We start from the raw sequence: 17,918 nt of genomic DNA on the forward strand, positions 1-17,918 counted from the left end.
ATCCCACACAACAACAGGTGGACACTTTAGAAACTGTTGGGGGGAATTACCTGGCAGAGGAAAGTCAAAGGGGTGATAGGGGATTTGTTAGTTAGTGGAACAGAAGTAGAAAGGGATGAATATCCTAGTGGCAAGGCTTGCTGGTGCTCCCCTGTGGGGTGGGTGGTTAAACTAAAGTTGCAGGGAGGATCGGAGCCAGAATGACAGAACAGATAGTGGAGAGGGTGAATTGAATCGAATTGACTTTATTACTTACATTCTTCATACATGAGTTGTAGAAATCTTTATGTTACGTCTCTGTCTAAATGTGCAATGTGAAATTTATAATAGTTTATAATAAATAGTATATACAACAGGACAGTCAGGATAAATAAAAGTACAATTGTATCAGCATGAATTAATCAATCAGAGGGCCTTGTGGAAGAAGCTGTCCCTGGGCCTGTTGATCCGGGCTTTCAGGCTGTGGTACCGTTGCCCAGATGGTAGCAGCTGGAACAGTTTGTGGTTGGGGTGACTCTGGTCCCCAATGATCCTTTTTACACAGTGGCCCTTTTTACACACCTGTTTTTGTCAATGTCCTGAATAGTGAGAAGTTCACATCTACATATGCGCTGGGCTGTCCGCACCACTCTCTGCAGAGTCCTGCAACTGAGTGAAGTACAGCACCCATACCAGGCAGTGATGCAGCCAGTCAGGATGCTCTCAATTGTGCCCCTGTGGAAAGTTGTTAGTATTTGGGGCCCCATCCCACACTTCCTGAACCGCCTGCGGTGAAAGTGGTGCTGTTGTGCCTTTTTCACCACACAGCCAGTATGTACAGACCAGGTGAGATCCTCGGTGTTGTGTGTGCCAGGGAACTTAAAGCTGTTCACCCTCTCAACCCCAGATCCTGGGTCAGCCTGTCTCCATTTCTCCTGTAGTCTACAGCCAGCTCCTTTGTTTCAGTGACATTGAGGGCAAGGTTCTTTTTTTGACACCAAACAGATGTCATTCAGACCTCAGGACATGAAATTACGATATTGTAGCCATTACTTGGACTTGCTTGCGCCCAACAGTCTGAGGGATTTCAAGGAACAAATCTGTAGAGAGATTGCGGACTATGCCAAGAAACAAAGGTTGATAAAGTGAATGATTTTAACTTTCCATTTATTGACTGGAATCCTAGGCTGTAAAAGGACTAGATGGGGTAGGGCTTATCAAATCTACCTTAATCAGTATGTAAAATTCCCGATGTAGAAGTGTGCAATAAGCTATTGGTAAGTGATCTAGGGCGAGTGACAGAAATTAGTGTATGGGAACACTTTGTATCTACTGATCATGAGATTCCAAGTAAATACAGAAAAGCAGAGGCCTGGACCTCTCTTGAGATTCTAAATTGGAGAAAGGCCAATTTTTATGATATTTGCAAGGATTTGACAAGTGTGGATTGGGACAGGATGTTCTTTAGCAAAGGAGAACTTGGTAAGTGGGAGTTCTTCAGAAAGAAATTTTAAGGGTGTAGAGTTTGTATGTGTCTGACAAAATAAAAGTTGAATGGTAACTAGTGCAGGGAATCTTGGTTTTCAAGAGATAATGAGGCCCTGGATATCTCGTTCCTCTAAATGCCGCGGACTGTTGGGTGCAACCAAAACTCATTAATGACAACCATTTCATAATTCCACTCCCGAACTCATCTGACTTTCCTTTAGTTGTCTTCTGTTGGATTCTAAAAGCTTCCTTATGGTCCTTTGCTCTTTTGTTTGCCCTCTCCTCTGTTTTTATGTTGGTTTTGGTTTCTCATTTAACCCACGGTTGTGCCCTGCTGCCTTTCCAATGCTTCCACGTCTTTGGGATGTATCGATCACTCAGCTCTCGAATTGCTCCCAGAAACTCCAGCCATTGTTGCTCTGTTGTCACTCCAACCTTTTCCCTTCCAAACAAGTTTGGCCAGCTTCTCTGTCACAGAAACATGGAGAAGTTCAGTACAGAAACAGGCTATTTGGCCCATCTAGTCAATGCCAAAAACATTTAATCTCTCTAATGCAACTACCTGCACCGGGATCATCACCCTCCATACCCCTACCATCCAGGTACCTGTCAAACTTCTCTTAATGGTGAAATCGAGCTCATATTCTCCACTAGTGCTGACATCTCATTCTGCACTCTCACGACCATTTCAGCAAAGAGCTTTTCCACATGTTCCCATTAAATTTTCACCTTCCCCATTTACCCATGACCTCTGGTTGTCATCCCACCCAACCTCAGTGGAAAAAGCTGTTTGCATTTACCCTATCTTTAACCTCATAATTGTGTTTACTTCTGACAAATCCTCAGAGCAATGTCTAATTTCCTTGTTTATGTTTGGAGCCTTTTTTAGGTGTATAAGATGATGAGGGGCAGTGAGTGTGTGGATAGCCAGAGGATTTTTTCCCAGCGTTAAGATGGCTAACAGGATGGGGCATAGTTTTAAGGTGCTTGGAAATATATGCGGAGGGGATGTCAGGGGTAGGTTTTTTACACAGAGAGTGTTGGATGTGTCGAATGCACTGCCAGCAGCGGTTGTCGAGGCGGATACAACAGGCACTTTTAACACTCTCTTAGATAGTTACATGGAGCTCAGAAAAATAGAGGACTATGCGCTAGGGAAACTCCAGGCAGCTTCTAGAGTAAGTTACATAGTCGGCACAGCACTGTGGGCCAAAGGGTCTGTAATGTGCTATAGATTTCTATCATTCTATGAAATTCAAGGGAAATCTCCAAACCCACGGAGTGGTGACTAGTAGTGAATAGTGGGAAAGTTACTGGAACGTATGAGCAGGAACCGGAAATATAAGTATTTGGATAGATGTGGAATGATTAAGAATAGGCAACATGGCTTTGCGCAGGATAGGTCATGTCTAACCAATCTTATAGAGTCTCTCGAGGAAGTTATCAGGATAGTGGATGAAGATAAGGCAGTGGATGTTGTCTACATGGATGTTAGCAAGGCACTTGACAAAGTCTCATATGGGAGGTTGGTCAAGAAGGTTCAGTCACTCAGCATTCTAGATGAGACAGTAAATTGGATGAGACACTGTCTTTGGCAGAAGCCAGAGTGTGGTAGCAGATGGTTGCCTCTGTGACTGGAGGCCTGTGTCTAGTGGTTGCCACAGGGATCAGTGCTGGATCTGTTGTGGTTTGTCATCTAGATCAGTAATCTGGATGATAGTGTGGTTAACTGGATTAGCAGATTTATGACCACCAAGACTGGTGGTGCAGTGGACAGCGAGGAAGACTATCATGGCTTGCAGTGTGATTTGGACCAGCTGGGAAAATGGTTTGAGAAATGGAAAAGGGAATTTAATGCAGACCAGTGTGAGTTGTTGCACTTTAGTCTGACATACCAAGGGAGGTCTTTCACAGTGACTGGTCGGGCACGGAGGAGTGCTGTAGAAGAAAGGGACCGGGGAATACAAGTCTTTAATTCACTGAAAGTGGTATCACAGTTAGATAGTGACGGAAAGAAAGATTTTAGCCCATTGGCTTTCAAGAAACAAATACTGACGATAGATGGATATTATGTTGACTTGTAAAAGAGGCCTAATTTGGAGTATTGTGTGATGTTTTGGTCACCTACCTACAGGAAAGATTTAAAAGAGATTCAAAGATTTCAGAGAAAATTCACAAGGATGTTGCCAAGTTTGGAGGACTTGGGTTATAAGGAAAGACTGAACAGGTCAGGACTTTATTCTCTGGAATGTAGAAGATTGAGGTGAGATTTGATTGTGGTAGAGGGGCACAGATAGTGTCAATGCAAGCTGGCTTTCTCCACTGAGATTGGATGGGACTTCAACCAGTGGCCAGGGGTCAAGGGTGAAAGGTGAAATGTTGAGGGGAACATGAGGGGAAACTTCTTCATGCAGATGGTCATTTTGGTTTGGAATGAGCAGCCAGCACAAGTGGTGCATGCGAGCTCGATTTCAACATTTAAGAGGTTTGTGTAGGTACCTGGATGGTAGGGGTGTGGGAGGGGCAATTTAAATAGTTCAGCACAGACTAGATGGCCCAAAGGACCTGTTTCTGTGTTGTACTTTTCTACAAGAACCTGAAATATTACAAAAATTCACTCTAACCCCTTTTAACAGCTGTGCCGACCAACCATTCATCTCAGCACAAATTTTTTTATATGGTGTTAAAACTGTAGCACCTTAAGTTAATAATACATAAAAGAAAATCCCTGATGCACATCCACAAAGACAATTTGCGTGAGACTGTTTAGGTTACTGTGGGGCCAGGCACCCATACTGCTCAGCAGGAACAGGGAATAATACCAATGGAGAGAGTCAAACTGAGCCAAGGCACAGATTGGAGACGGCAGAAATGCCCCATTCTTATAGAGACACGAAGAGCATCAAGGAATTGATGGTCATTCCAGATGCCAGCACTCTGCCCAGTCAGGAGATGATTTCTCTGTCCAACTTGGGTTGAACCTCACTGTAACCGTGTGATACCAAATCAAACCTTGGTAACTCAAGTAATCTCATCTGAAATGTTGTCCTAAACCCTTTGATGGATTTTGTAAATCTTTCCACAGGTTAAAAACGAGAAGGAATTTGTCGCCGGGAATCTCAAACACAACACGCTAGTTTTGCTGTCTCTGTCTGGATATTTAAGAAGTGGAGCAAGGGATTCACTCAATCATCATTCCTGCTCAGACTGTGGGGAGGGATTCACTCGATCATCCTTCCTGCTCAGACTATGGGGAGGGATTCACTCGACCATCCTTCCTGCTCAGACTGTGGGGAGGGATTCACTCGGTCATCCTTCCTGCTCAGACTGTGGGGAGGGATTCAATTGATCATTTGACCAAATAGCAAGCCAGTCATTTTACACAGAAGAAAGGCTGTTCACCTGCTCAGACAGTGGGAATAGATTCACTCGGTTATCACAATTGAATGTACATCAGCAAGTTCACACTGGGCAAGGCCATTCATCTGTTCTGTGTGTGAGAAAGGATTCAGTTGGACCTGTGGACACATCAGTCAGTTCACACCACACTGGGCAGAAGCTGGTGATCTGTTGAATTTCTGAGAAAGGATTCGCTCAGTCATTTGACCTAATGGCTCACCAGCAAGTTCACACTGGGGAGAAGCCGTTCACCTGTTCAGTCTGTGAGAAGAGATTCACTCAGTCATCCCAACTACAGAGACATCAGCGAGTTCACACTGGGGAGAAGCCATTCACATGCTCAGAATGTGAGAAGAGATTCACTCAGTCATCCCAACTACAGAGACATCAGCGAGTTCACACTGGGGAGAAGCCATTCACGTGCTCAGAATGTGGGAAAGGATTCAGTGAGTTATTTAGCCTACTTAGACATCAGCGAGTTCACACTGGGGAGAAGCCGTTCACCTGCTCAGAATGTGAGAAGAGATTCACTCAGTCATCCCAACTACAGAGACATCAGCGAGTTCACACTGGGGAGAAGCCATTCACGTGCTCAGAATGTGGGAAAGGATTCAGTGAGTTATCCAACCTACAGAGTCATCTGCGAGTTCACACTGGGGAGAGGCCGTTCACCTGCTCAGACTGTGGGAAGGGATTCACACTGTCATCCCACCTACTGGTACATCAGCGTGTTCACACTGGGGAGAAGCCGTTCACCTGCTCAGTCTGTGGGGAGGGATTCACTCAGTCATCCCACCTACGGAGTCACCAGCGAGTTCACACTGGGGAGAAGCCATTCACCTGCTCAGTCTGTGGGAAGGGATTCACTTACTCATCCCACCTACAGAGTCATCAGCGAGTTCACACTGGAGAGAGGCCGTTCACCTGCTCAGTCTGTGGGAAGAGATTCACTGATCCATCCAACCTACAGAGTCATCAGCGAGTTCACACTGGGGAGAAGCCGTTCAGCTGCTTAGTCTGTGGGAAGAGATTCACTCGCTCATCCAGATTACTGGAACATCAGCGAGTTCACACTGGAGAGAGGCCATTCACCTGCTCAGACTGTGGGAGGGGATTCACTCATTTATCCAGCCTACAGAGTCATCAGCGAGTTCACACTGGGGAGAAGCCATTCATCTGCTTAGTCTGTGGGAAGAGATTCACTTGCTCATCCAGATTACTGGAACATCAGCGAGTTCACACTGGAGAGAGGCCATTCACCTGCTCAGAATGTGGGAAGAGATTCACTCGCTCTTCCACACTACAGAGACATCAGCGAGTTCACACTGGAGAGGAGCCATTTACCTGCTGAGAATGTGGGAAAGGATTCACTCAGTCATCCCAACTACTAGCACACCAGTCAGTTGTTATGAATCCCTAGGTTTTGTTTGCTGTGGACTGTCATTTTAAGAGAGAGAGAGAGAGATTAGGAAGGTGAATCAGTCTGACTTGCAGCTTGTTTACATCACTCCCAGCTTGTTCAGTTTTAACTGAGGACACAGACGCTCAGAGTCAGACGGAGATGAATGAGGAAAAATGGAAGGATCGAAACAAGGGAAATAGGTGCCAAGGGTCACTGTTTGGAATTTTCCTATGCCCACAAGTGTGGGTTAATTATCGATTCATTGTACATCGAATGTGTGGTTGTCACCTCGTTTGATCCATAGGAGTGGATCTGATTTGGGGTATCCTGTGAAGACCACTGATGTGTTACCCCTTGCCTGGGTGTGGTGTGGTAATTCACTTGAAGACGATATGCCTTGTGACAAGTCACTTTGGGTGATAATTAGTATGTGGATTTGGAAGGATGACAGATAAAATCTACAGTGACTGTTCTCTTGTTTTACCACCATGGAACCTGCGGAATTTGACATAATTGCCTTCTATCAACATTTACCCTGGATTACAAATATCTCTCTCATCAGATATTCCGTGGTTGAACTGAACTTTCATAATTTACCATCTGAAGACTCCAAGCCTTGTTTCCCCCTAGCTCAATAGTTTCGGATTTATACTTACACACATATATACACATAACACTGTTAACTTTTGTTTATCTTGCTTAAGTTACTATATTATAAGTAGATTCTAATAAAGATAGTTTTAAGATCAAAAACAGACTCCTGGTGTAGTCTCCACGAGGAAATCTGCAGATGCTGGAAATTCAAACACATACAAAATGCTGGTGGAACACAGCAGGCCAGGCAGCATCTATTAGGAGAAGCACTGTCAACGTTTCAGGCCGCGAACCTTCGTCAGGCAGTCTCAGGCAGTCCTGATGAAGGGTCTCGGCTGAAACGTCGACTGTGCTTCTCCTTATAGATGCTGCCTGGCCTGCTGTGTTCCACCAATATTTTGTGTGTGTTGTTCCAGGTGTAGTCTATTTGTGCTGATTCGTTTCTAAAGCATTACGATTCATAACAAAATTGGGGCCTGCATCTGGGATATGAACAGCTATGAGGGCATAGTCATTAATTATCGATTTCATTGGGGAAGTCCCTTTTGATTTATTTGTGTGTGGAAAATCAGCAGCGGATGCTGATTATTGTTTGGAAGCAGCAACCTCTGAGGCATTAGAGGATGCCAGACGGATTGAGTTGTTGAGTCTTGTTAGAAGGTTAAAATTTGTTATGTTGAAATTGACAATGAGGAGGGCACAGACGCAGAGGGTAACAGCTGAACATTATGTATCTGAGGGTGTGTTTAAAGTGGAGGACTTGGAGGTGTTTCCTGAAAGTAAACCTCGTGAGCTTGAGCTCCAGTACGAGTGAGAAAAATTAAAGATGAAGGCTGCAGAAAGGCAGGGGCAGTTTGAGGCTATAGAGGCAGAAAAACAGAGAGGAGGCAGAAAAATAGGGAGGAAGCAGAAAGACAGAGGCTATTCGAGCTGGAAAAGATACAGTGGTTGCAGCAAAGGGGTCTAGCGTTAGACTCTGGTGATGAGTTTGAGGCCAGTCAGGAAATTAAATTGGTACCTCCATTTGATGAGAAAGAGGTTGATGAATACTTCCAGCATTTTGAGAAGGTTGCTTAGAATTTAAAGTGGCCAAAAGAGGGTTGGTTCTCTTACAAAGGGGGAGGCTTAGCAAGCCTATTCTGCTTTGACAGTTGATGAAGCAGCTGATTGTGACATAGTGAAACAGGCTGTGCTCAAAGCTTATGAGTTGGTCCCAGAATCATACAGGCAAAAGTTTAGAAATTTGTGGAAATCTGTGAACCGGACGTATCTAATTTGCTTATGAGAAGTCTGTGTGTTTTGATCACTGGTGCACATATATGATGATATATATGATGATGATAAATAAATGATGATTTTTAATAGCTTGAAAGAGTTAGTTTTAATTGAAGAATTCAAAAAGTGTGTCCCTGATGACATAAAAATATATTTAGATGAAAAGGATGCTGCCACTTTGCAGGAGTCTGCTAGATTAGCAGATGAGTTTGCTTTAACTCATAAGTTTAAGTTTACCCAGAATAAGAGCTTCCAAAAGAGTAGCAGGGTCACCAGGGTAAACGAGAAATTATAGCTGGGACTAGTGACAAGTGTAAGGATGAAGGGAAGCAGTTGAAAGAGAAATATTCTGGTCTTGCTTGTTACTATTGTAAGTAAGCTGGTCATATGATGGCTAATTGTTCTGTCCTGAAGAAGAAAAAGGAAAAGGAGGCAGTCCCAAATGCCTGTGTTCAGTACGTTGAAGCACCTATAAACCCACAGGGTTCTGAACATTCTATTGAGGCTCAGTTATGGACTGAGAGATCTGACCGAATTAAGAAGTAGTTGATCATTTTATGTTAAATGGGTTTGTATTAGTAAAGGAAGGGTGAACCCAAGAACCAGTGAAAATTCTTCAAGTTACTGGCGATTCTCAGTCACTTATATTAGACAGCATTCTAAAGTTTGGTGATGAGACTTAACACTGGTGAGGTAAATCTTATTAAAGGCATTGGGGGTGGCATGGTTTCTGTGCCGTTGTACAAGGTAACTTTACTGTCAGGGTTGGTTTTGGGACCTGTTAAAATCGGATTATGCTCCATTTTACCATTGGAAGATGTTGGTTTGCTGTTAGGGAATGACCTAAAATTGTTCCTGCAGTGCTATTGACAACTAAGACAACCGCTGACGACCCACAGATGGATTTTAACATTTATCCTTCCTGCGCAGGAACTCGAAGTATGGCTAAGAAGTCTGCCGATGCAGACGGTTCTGTGCAGCATGATTCTGATACCCATGATAGCCAAAATCGGGATTCAGGTTATGATGTCAGGGAATTTCTGCCTTCATTGTTTCAACAGGATTCAGGTCGTAAGTCTGATGAGAAAGATTTATCCCTGTGTAGGAAGGAGTTTATAGCAGAACAGAACCGAGACCCTGAGATTGAAGCTTTAAAAGAAACAACTTTCTCAGATGATGAGATTAAGAAAGTGCCAGCAGGGTATTATCTCAAGGATGGAGTGTCAATGAGGAAGTGGAGGCCACCTGCTATACCAGCGAGTGAGGAATGGGCAATTGTTCACCAAGTTGTAGTTCCTAAAGTTATATGGCTGAAATTTTAACTTTGGCCTGCAGTATGCCATCAGGTCGACATTTTGGAGTGAATAAAACTGTAAACAGTTATGAAATAATTCTACTGGCCTAATTTGAGGAAAGATGTTGTGACCTTTTGCAGAATCTGTCACACTTGTCAAGTTGTGGGTAAACCGAATCAGGTCACGCTAGTGGCCTCACTCTGCCCTATACCTGCATTCGGTGAACCCTTTTTAAAATTTATAGTGAGGGGTCCTTTGTCCTTGTTAAAGGAACAGTGGATTGATGGGGATGTACATCTTAACTTGTTAGACATTGTGTAGAAGTTCAAGAATAAACTACAAGTTATAGTCCAGTGAGACAAAACTTAAAGATTTCTCAAAACAAAATGAAGTGTTGGTTTGATAAGTTGGCTTTGGAAAGAAAATACCAGGTTGGGGATAAAGTGCTTGCTTTATCTCCAATATTGATGAATCCACTTCAGGCTAAGTTCAATAGACCGCATGAAATAGTCTCTCAAATTAATGATCTGAATAATGCTATTAAAACACCTGACCAACGTAAACTAACACAGGTGGTGCACATAAATATGATAAAGGCTTATTTTGACAAGCAGGCTCCATCTGTGAGTGTTGTCAAATCATATGGATCTGGCAACCCTGAGAATGAAACAATTGACTTGTCTGAGACTTTTCACAAGCCAAACATGGTCCCAGTTAGGCTAATGAACTCAGTTGTTCCAGAAAACATTGTTAACAAGTCGGCTCATCTGCAGCCAAGGCAACAACAACAGCTGAAGGAAGTAAGCCTGATGTTTAAAGATTTATTTCCCGATGTTCCCAAGCAAACCACGGTCGCAGTACATGATGTAGATATTGGTCAAGCCAAACCGATTAAACAACACCCATATTGTATGAACGTTGAAAAATGTTAAATTGGCTGAGCAAGGAATTGAATATATGCTGAAAATGGTATTATGAGTCCTTCAGCATCAGATTGGAGCTCACCCTGCATTATTGTGCCTTATCCTGATGGTGGTGTTAGATATTGCACTGATTATGGGAAGGTAAATTCAGTAACAAAGAGATTCCTCTCCTATCCCTAGGGAGGATGATTGCATCATTAAGGTTGGAAAAGCTAAATTTCTTACAAAGATTGATCTGTTGAAAGAGTATTGGTGTGTTTCATTGACGGACAGAGTTAGAGAAATTTCTGCATTTGTGACACCTTCTGGGTTGTGTGAATACAATGTTTTCTCTTTTGGAAGGAAAAATGGTCCAGGATCATTCCAGAGAATGACTGATTCTCTAATTCGAGGGTTAGAACATACAGATGCCTATATTGATGACTTAGCCACAGGGAGTGGCACTTGGGAAAAGCATATCACTGCAGTCGAGAAGCCGTTTGACAGGCTTTCTCAGGACAACCTTACAGTTAGCTAAGAGTGAATTTGGCCATGCCACTGTGACCTGTCTTGGCTATGTTGTTGGTCAAAGCAAGTTGGCTCCTGTTCGGGCAAAAGTCCAGACAATTTCTCAAGTTCCTATTCTGACTGCTAAGAAGGCTCTTAGAAGGTTTCTGGGAATGGATGGATATTTTCGTAAGAACTTTTCTGCTATCGCTCTTTCTCTGACCAATCTCCTGAAGAAGCGTGAAAAGTATGTTTGGACCGAACCTTGTCGGGAGGCATTTGATCGATTGAAAGTTATTATTTGAGGTTAGGCCAATCAATGTAGTGCTGTCAGCCAATTTCATTAGCAGGTTGGAGCTGTGGGTGGCAACACAGTGTTATAGGTGCACAGAGAGTAAAGGAGTGGGCCAAAGAGACAACCCTGTGGGGTATATGTGCTGAGGGTCAGAGAGACAGAGGAGATGGAGCCCACTCTTACCACCTGCCGGCGATCTGACAGGAAGTCCAGGTTTCAGCTACACAAGGCAGGGTGAAGGCCGAGGTCTCTGAGCTCCATGTCGATACTTCACGCCTTCGTCTGGCTACTTCTCTGCCCATGACTGCAAGGAACTGCAGAGAACTTTGGAGAGCAGAGAACATCAGGGAAACAAGCCTCCCCTCCATGGACTCTCCCTACACTTCCCCTCCCTTGGAAAAGCAGGCCATGCACTCAAAGAACCTCATAACCTGGACATTCTCGCTGCAAACCCGCTCCCCCATCGGGGAAGAGATACAAAAGCCTTAAATTGTGTAACACCAAGCTGAAGGATGGCTTCCTGTCTGCAGTTATAAGCCAACTGAATGATAAAATGGACTCGACCTCACAATGTAACTCGACGTGACCCTGCACCATATGTCTATCTGCACTGCACTTTCTCTGCAGCAATAATGCTTTGTTACAGTTATTGTTTTATCGTATATCAGCTCGATGTACCGTTGTAATGTATCGATCTGTGTGGATGGTACGTCAGGGAAGATTTGAACTGTCGTTCAGTACATGATGATAATAAACAAGTTCCCCATTTTAATTGTGTGCAAATATTAGACAGACTGAGCTTCTGCTCTGGAACCACAGAAGGAAACTGAACAGTTCTCTTTCTGAGGAACGCAAGTAAATAGAAAAGGCTTTAATCTCTCATTACGATCTGCTGTAAGTGAGATCAGGTGACTGGTGGTGGGTCTCCCATATTAATATCAGAATCAGGTTTAATAGCACCGGCATATGTCATGAAATACGTTCAGAAGTAGAACCTAATTTTTAACCATAGATTTTAACAATTGTGATTTAATATAAGAATATAAATATCACATTGTTAAATTATATAAATAGTACAAAATGAAAAAAAAGATGTAATAAACTATTTTAACTGTGCCGACTGTTTGACTGACTGGGTTGTTGCTTTGGAAGTAGTGGAGTGAAGCTTAACTGAACTTTACACAATGATGAGAAGCTCAGATAATTATAAAAAGCTAAATTCTCACATAAGTGGGTCAGACACCCAGAAACATCGGCAGCACTTCAGCAGGTAAAAACAGTGGAATGAAACATGGTGAAAATATTGCCGAAAAAAAACCATATTGTCCACCACAACGAGAGGACGTGACAGATCCGGATCTCACTGCCTTGTCTGAACGGGGAAAGATGAAGCTACACGTATAGGTAGAGCAGTGACCCGCAGATGCTGCAGATCTGCAGAGAAACGTGAACAGGAAACGGGATCACATGGCCGCTTTGGTCTCTCACCCCCAGACAGATGTCCGTTTACCCACTACTCTGTGGAAAGACGCAAACGCCGCTCACATCTCCACTCACCTTAAATGTATTAGACATTTCAACCCCCAGGGAAAATATATCGACTGTCCACTCTATCTATTCCTCTCGTAATCTTATTAACATCCATCCAGTCTCACCCCAGCCTGCGCCGCTCTGGAGAAAACAACACAAGTTTGTCCAGCCTCTCGTTATAGCTCATGCCCTCTAATCCAGGCAGTGTCCTGGTAAACCTCTTCTGCGCCCTCTCCAAAGCCCCGACATCCTTCCGAGAATGGGGGCGACCAGAACTGTATGAAACACTCCAGATGTGGTCTAACTAGTTTTATAAAAATGTGTTCCAAACTGTGGCGTTTTAGAAACGAACCAGCAGCACTGGAGTTCACACTGGAGTCTGGTTTTGATGTTAAAACCATTATCTTTAGTAGTATCGACTTATAATATAGTAACTTAACGAAATGAAGGGAAGTTAACAGTGTTATGTGTATATGTGTGTAAATATATCTCCCAGACTATCGAGACTGAGGGAACAAAGCTTAGAGTCTTGAGATGGTAAAGTAGGAAAGTTCAGTAATCCACGGAATAAATGATGGGAGAGAGATATTTGTAATCCAGGGTGAAACGTAGAGAAACGGCCGTTACTTCAACCAACCGCCGTCGAAGTTCTTATCCGCTGAATCTGTCCAGATACGAGTCATCAGCGAAAGTGACCTATCACAGGAATACCGTCTTCCAGGGGTTACCACAAGAACATGCCCAGGCAAGGGTTAACACAAGATATTCCAAAACCCACTCCTATGGATTATACGAAGTGACAGCCACACACGTTCGTTGCGGTTCTCTGTACCGATGATCAACCCACTCTTGCGGGCATAGGAGAGTTCCAATCCTCAGCTGCGACTAACTGAAGCGATCAGCTTTTCCAGTCTTTCTCTCTCTCTCTCCCCCTCTCCCCCTCTCCCCCCTCTCCCCCTCTCTCCCTCTCTCCCTCTCTCCTGGCCGACTGCCTGTCTGCAGATCGCTCTCTCTCTCTCTCTCTCTCTCTCTCTCTCTCTCTCTCTCTCTCTCTCTCTCTCTCTCTCTCTCTCTCTCTCTCTCTCTGATGGTTCAGTCCACAGTCAGCGCTGTCAGCCTGTGACTGACGTCATAGTCCCGCCTCCTCACGCCGGCGCTCTTAAAGAAACAGTCACAGTACCACCGCAGGCTCGAAACAGCCGCAACACAACTTCCCGACTTTTGAACTCTGCTTCAACTAATAAAGACAACCATGTCATTTGCCCTCTTAACCACCCGATCAATCTGTGCAGTCTCTCTCAGGGAGCGATGAACTTGGAGTCTAAGATCCCTCTGATCATCGACAATGCTCAGGGTTTTGCATTCAACAGTGTACTGTCTCATACATTCGACCTACCGAGCTGCCAAGATGATCATCACTAATCAAATCTCACTGAGATTTCTCAGGTCCTGTTGAATTTATTACCAAGTGCACAAGTACGGGAAGGTACAGGGACAGAGAAACACTGACTTGTTGCAGCATCACAGGCAAGTACATTCAGATAATATGCGGAACACAAATTATACGATTCTCTGTCAGTAACAATCTGTAAATATGTTTTATGTCATTAACGATATATAAAATACATTGTGTCATGATCAATATTAAAATGTGCATTTTGTGTCAATAACAGTCTTGGAAATGTTGAATTAAACTTACCCCACGGTCTGCCCCGCTATCCACACGTTTCCATTTCTCCCTCTCGAACTGTCGCTGTTTTTCTGCTTCGTCCCCCTCCAACTTAATTCTCTCCAGTCGCATCTATTCTAGACGTAACTGGACCTCCCCTTTCCCTGCGGGAAAGTGTTCTAACACCTCCGCCTTGAATATCTGCATCGTGACATAATGTTCAGCTATCTTACGTTGTATCTCAGCCTTCGTCATCCCTTTCTTCACCTCCGTGAGTTCCAAGGACTCCAGCATTTCCCACAACTCAGACTTTTTAGCCGTCTTTAAACCCACAGGGTTCGGACTTGACAGACACTCGTCAACATCCATTTCTGTTGCCTGCCTTTCTGGTTTTTCACACAACCAGATCAGATAAGGGAAATCTATCCAGATTCACCGGCACCCCAATTTGCGAATTCAAAACCCGAGACGATGCACCAATTTGTTACGTACCCCGTGACTGGGTTAACAGACCAGCAGGAAAGGAATGATACGTTGGAGTCTGGTGGTACCGTCACTAGAGGTGTTTGTTAGTAAAATAAGCAAAACAGTGTCAATAATGCAAATATACTTATAAAACAGGTTGGCAATAATAAACATAGAAGTGTAGGAATAATAATCAATAATAAGAAACAAGCTCTATCAATGTCTCGGGGTAAATGAATTGTCATAGAAGAATATAAAGTTCAGTTCAGTTCAGTTCGTGCTGAGGTAGTTGTTGTTGTGTTGCAATGTTGGAGAGAGAGAGAGAGAGAGAGAGAGAGAGAGAGAGAGAGAGAGAGAGAGAGAGAGAGAGAGAGAGAGAGAGAGAGAGAGAGAGAGAGAGAGAGCGAGAGTTGAGCAGCTGCAGCAGGCAAACCTTCCGTAGTCTTCTTGTTCCGATGTACGGTTGGGGGTCATCGGTTATGACCCTTCCGTTCCAGGCTAGACCGTTTTTCAGTGACGGACTCGTCACCCAGGCAAGGGCGGACGCACACAAGTCCCCACCGGTCTGCCTTCATCCACCGTGCTCCGGACCGATTCTCCTGAACCGATCCTTCAGTCCCCCACCTTCCTGTGGGTGCCCAACACTCTTTCAGTGTCCACTGGTCTGTCTATCTGTGTCTCCGCAGAACCGTCGTTTAACTCCCCTTGATGGTGTATCAGCCGTCCATCAACTCAAATGACCATGTCCATCAAACTCGGCCACTCCCTGCTGTCTCAGCAAGAATGTTAACGAGCAAAGAAGTGTCCTTGTAGCAAATGATTGTTTACATTTCCATCAGTGAAGAAGCCATAATACTTAAATCATTCGTCTCTCTCTTATCTGTAGCAGTTGCCTCTACCCCTGTTCTTCATCTCTCTGTCTCTCATCAGCAGCATAGTTCCTGGGGTGGGGGGGTGGTCAGCTCTGGACCACATTTCCATTTGGTTTGTTCAGCACAAATAGCAATTGTCCTTCGATACAGACGAATGCCATCGTCATCTTATGGTCTTATTGATCAGTTATAAAGAAGCCAGTGCAGCCTTTCTGTTTTATTAGACGTTTGCAAAGATTCGGCACGTCATCTAATAGCATTATGTTTGATACGCGGTGGAGTGTATATGATACTCAGGTTCATCAGCAATTTGTACCTCTCAAACCTCAGGACCCAACAACTATCCCTACTGCACGCTACTAGTCACAGACTTATAAATCAGTCCCCGACTTCTCAATCGGTTTTCATTAGTCTCCGTTCCACGGGCAGACAGCAAAATCGCTCTTCCCCGAATCATTTTGTGCTTGCAGCGTTGGAGGAGATCTTCGGCCGCAGGGAACCTAACCTGGGATTCTTATTCCAAAAGGAGAGGCAGTCGGTAAACAAATTAGCACTTAAACGGTGAAATCCCCTGCGCCGAATGTTGGAAGGTGTTGAGGGCGACTACCCCTGGGACACTGGTCAGATACAGTGTGGAGCTTTATTCATCACCCCCAAAGTGTGTCCTCAAACGGGAAATGTTAGGGAGTTGTGGTTACTGTGTCCGATATGCTCAGCAACGGAGAGACTTGTCACCTGATCCGGTTCATTGTGTGATACCAAACCCCACATGGTCACTCCGGGGTGGGAGGGCGGGGAAGGAGTGTGGTATCCATGGAATACTTCCAATAGTGTGATTGTTCCTGACCTGCTACAGAGGCTTGTGGGTCTGCTAATTAAAACCGAACAGGTGTCATTCACCAGTCTTCGTTTAACATGACAATAATACTTATGGATAGACCGCTCAAATGAGAATTTTTTTCCCCCAAAAAAATCATGGCATTTCACCATCGATTGCAAAGGATGACAGATTGGTTATTTCCCTCCTTCAGGTGTCTCCATTACGGGAATGAACAGAACTGTTGCCGCTCCAGTGGTACATCACTGGCCACACTGGTATCATCACTGCTTACTCGGACCTGTCAGCAACCACACAGATAATGTCCCTGCTTGTCCGGTTCCCTCTGTAACGCAATGTTATTGGGTCTCACTGCTGGACACAGAGAGAATGTCACTGCATATTCAGTATCCCCTCGGCAAAATTTGTACTTTCGTAGCTCGTCCAGTCTGTTGATGGACATAGCGAAAATATCCCTCTTTATAAACATGTTCCTCAACGCAATCACACTGTCAGCGATGATGCCCAGTCATCTGATCACACTGACACTCGATATTGGCACACGTTGGTCATGAAATTATTGGTCATTCCCGCTCCGTTGACAGCGAATAAAAATGCTGGCAATGCCAAAACTCACAAACTGCAGAATCAATACTTCAAAACTACAGCCATACATGGAACTCGTGATCGGCTGCAAAGAAGGAGATGACAGGCAGAATTTCCATCCCGTGGAACGTGTCGATTTCGATTGGAGTTTACCGGTAATACAGTTTAGAGGCAGAGGTGTGAGGACAATGTACCAACGATCGACCAAAATGACAGCAGAAAATAAAGACGTTGAACTTGCATTTTGTTACTATTTTAAAGAATGACCAGGTGGTTAGCGAAAATACTCTTTTTCTTTGTGTCATCATTTTGGGCCGTGCTTACATTTCGAGGCCACCAGAGAAAGAGAGTGATTTTCCGGCATATTTTTATTTTTGTATATCTAAATGAAATTCGGTGTTATTCATTTATTTTCAAGACGTCTTACGCTCAAATATTTGCGGGCTCTGGGCTCGATGCAAACCCCGGCATTATTCAGTGGATAAAGAACATAATTTAAGAAAATAGATGCGCCTTGTTGCTGATAATGGAACCATCGGAGAACATTAGAATATCGAGACGACATCATTTACAACTTTCACCCATGTTTACTAGACGATTAATACAGTTAACATTTGAACAAATGTATATTGTATGCTGCGAATAAATATACAAGTTTTTGTGATTCCAAACAGGATGTGTAGCAACAACATCAAGGGAGAATTGTTGCACAATCCTAATCAGATTAATTACAGTCAAGAAGCGACGTAGTTAATTCCTTATAGTATGGATACGTAGAACAAGCGAACAGATTTATTTTAGGAACATAGAAACGAAAAAACTA

At 43.9% G+C, this 17,918-nt stretch overlaps 1 protein-coding gene across 6 annotated transcripts in view; it reads left to right on the forward strand.

Moving 5' to 3' along the window:
• Positions 1-17,691, forward strand: part of LOC132389134 (zinc finger protein 16-like) — a 38,323-nt gene extending 20,632 nt beyond the window's left edge. For 5 of the 6 annotated variants that reach the window (XM_059961591.1, XM_059961590.1, XM_059961592.1 and 2 more), the window contains one exon: positions 4,553-14,307. In XM_059961591.1, the coding sequence (XP_059817574.1) occupies positions 5,078-6,217 (1,140 nt within the window). In that variant the 5' untranslated portion in view covers positions 4,553-5,077 and the 3' untranslated portion in view covers positions 6,218-14,307. Of the gene's footprint in view, positions 1-4,552; positions 14,308-16,703 lie in introns of those variants that run through there. The other variant, XR_009510436.1, reaches the window with a different exon arrangement.
• The last annotated feature ends 227 nt before the right edge of the window (positions 17,692-17,918 follow it).

The sequence above is a fragment of the Hypanus sabinus genome, unplaced genomic scaffold (assembly GCF_030144855.1).
Source record: "Hypanus sabinus isolate sHypSab1 unplaced genomic scaffold, sHypSab1.hap1 scaffold_480, whole genome shotgun sequence".
NCBI classification, from domain to species: domain Eukaryota; kingdom Metazoa; phylum Chordata; class Chondrichthyes; order Myliobatiformes; family Dasyatidae; genus Hypanus; species Hypanus sabinus.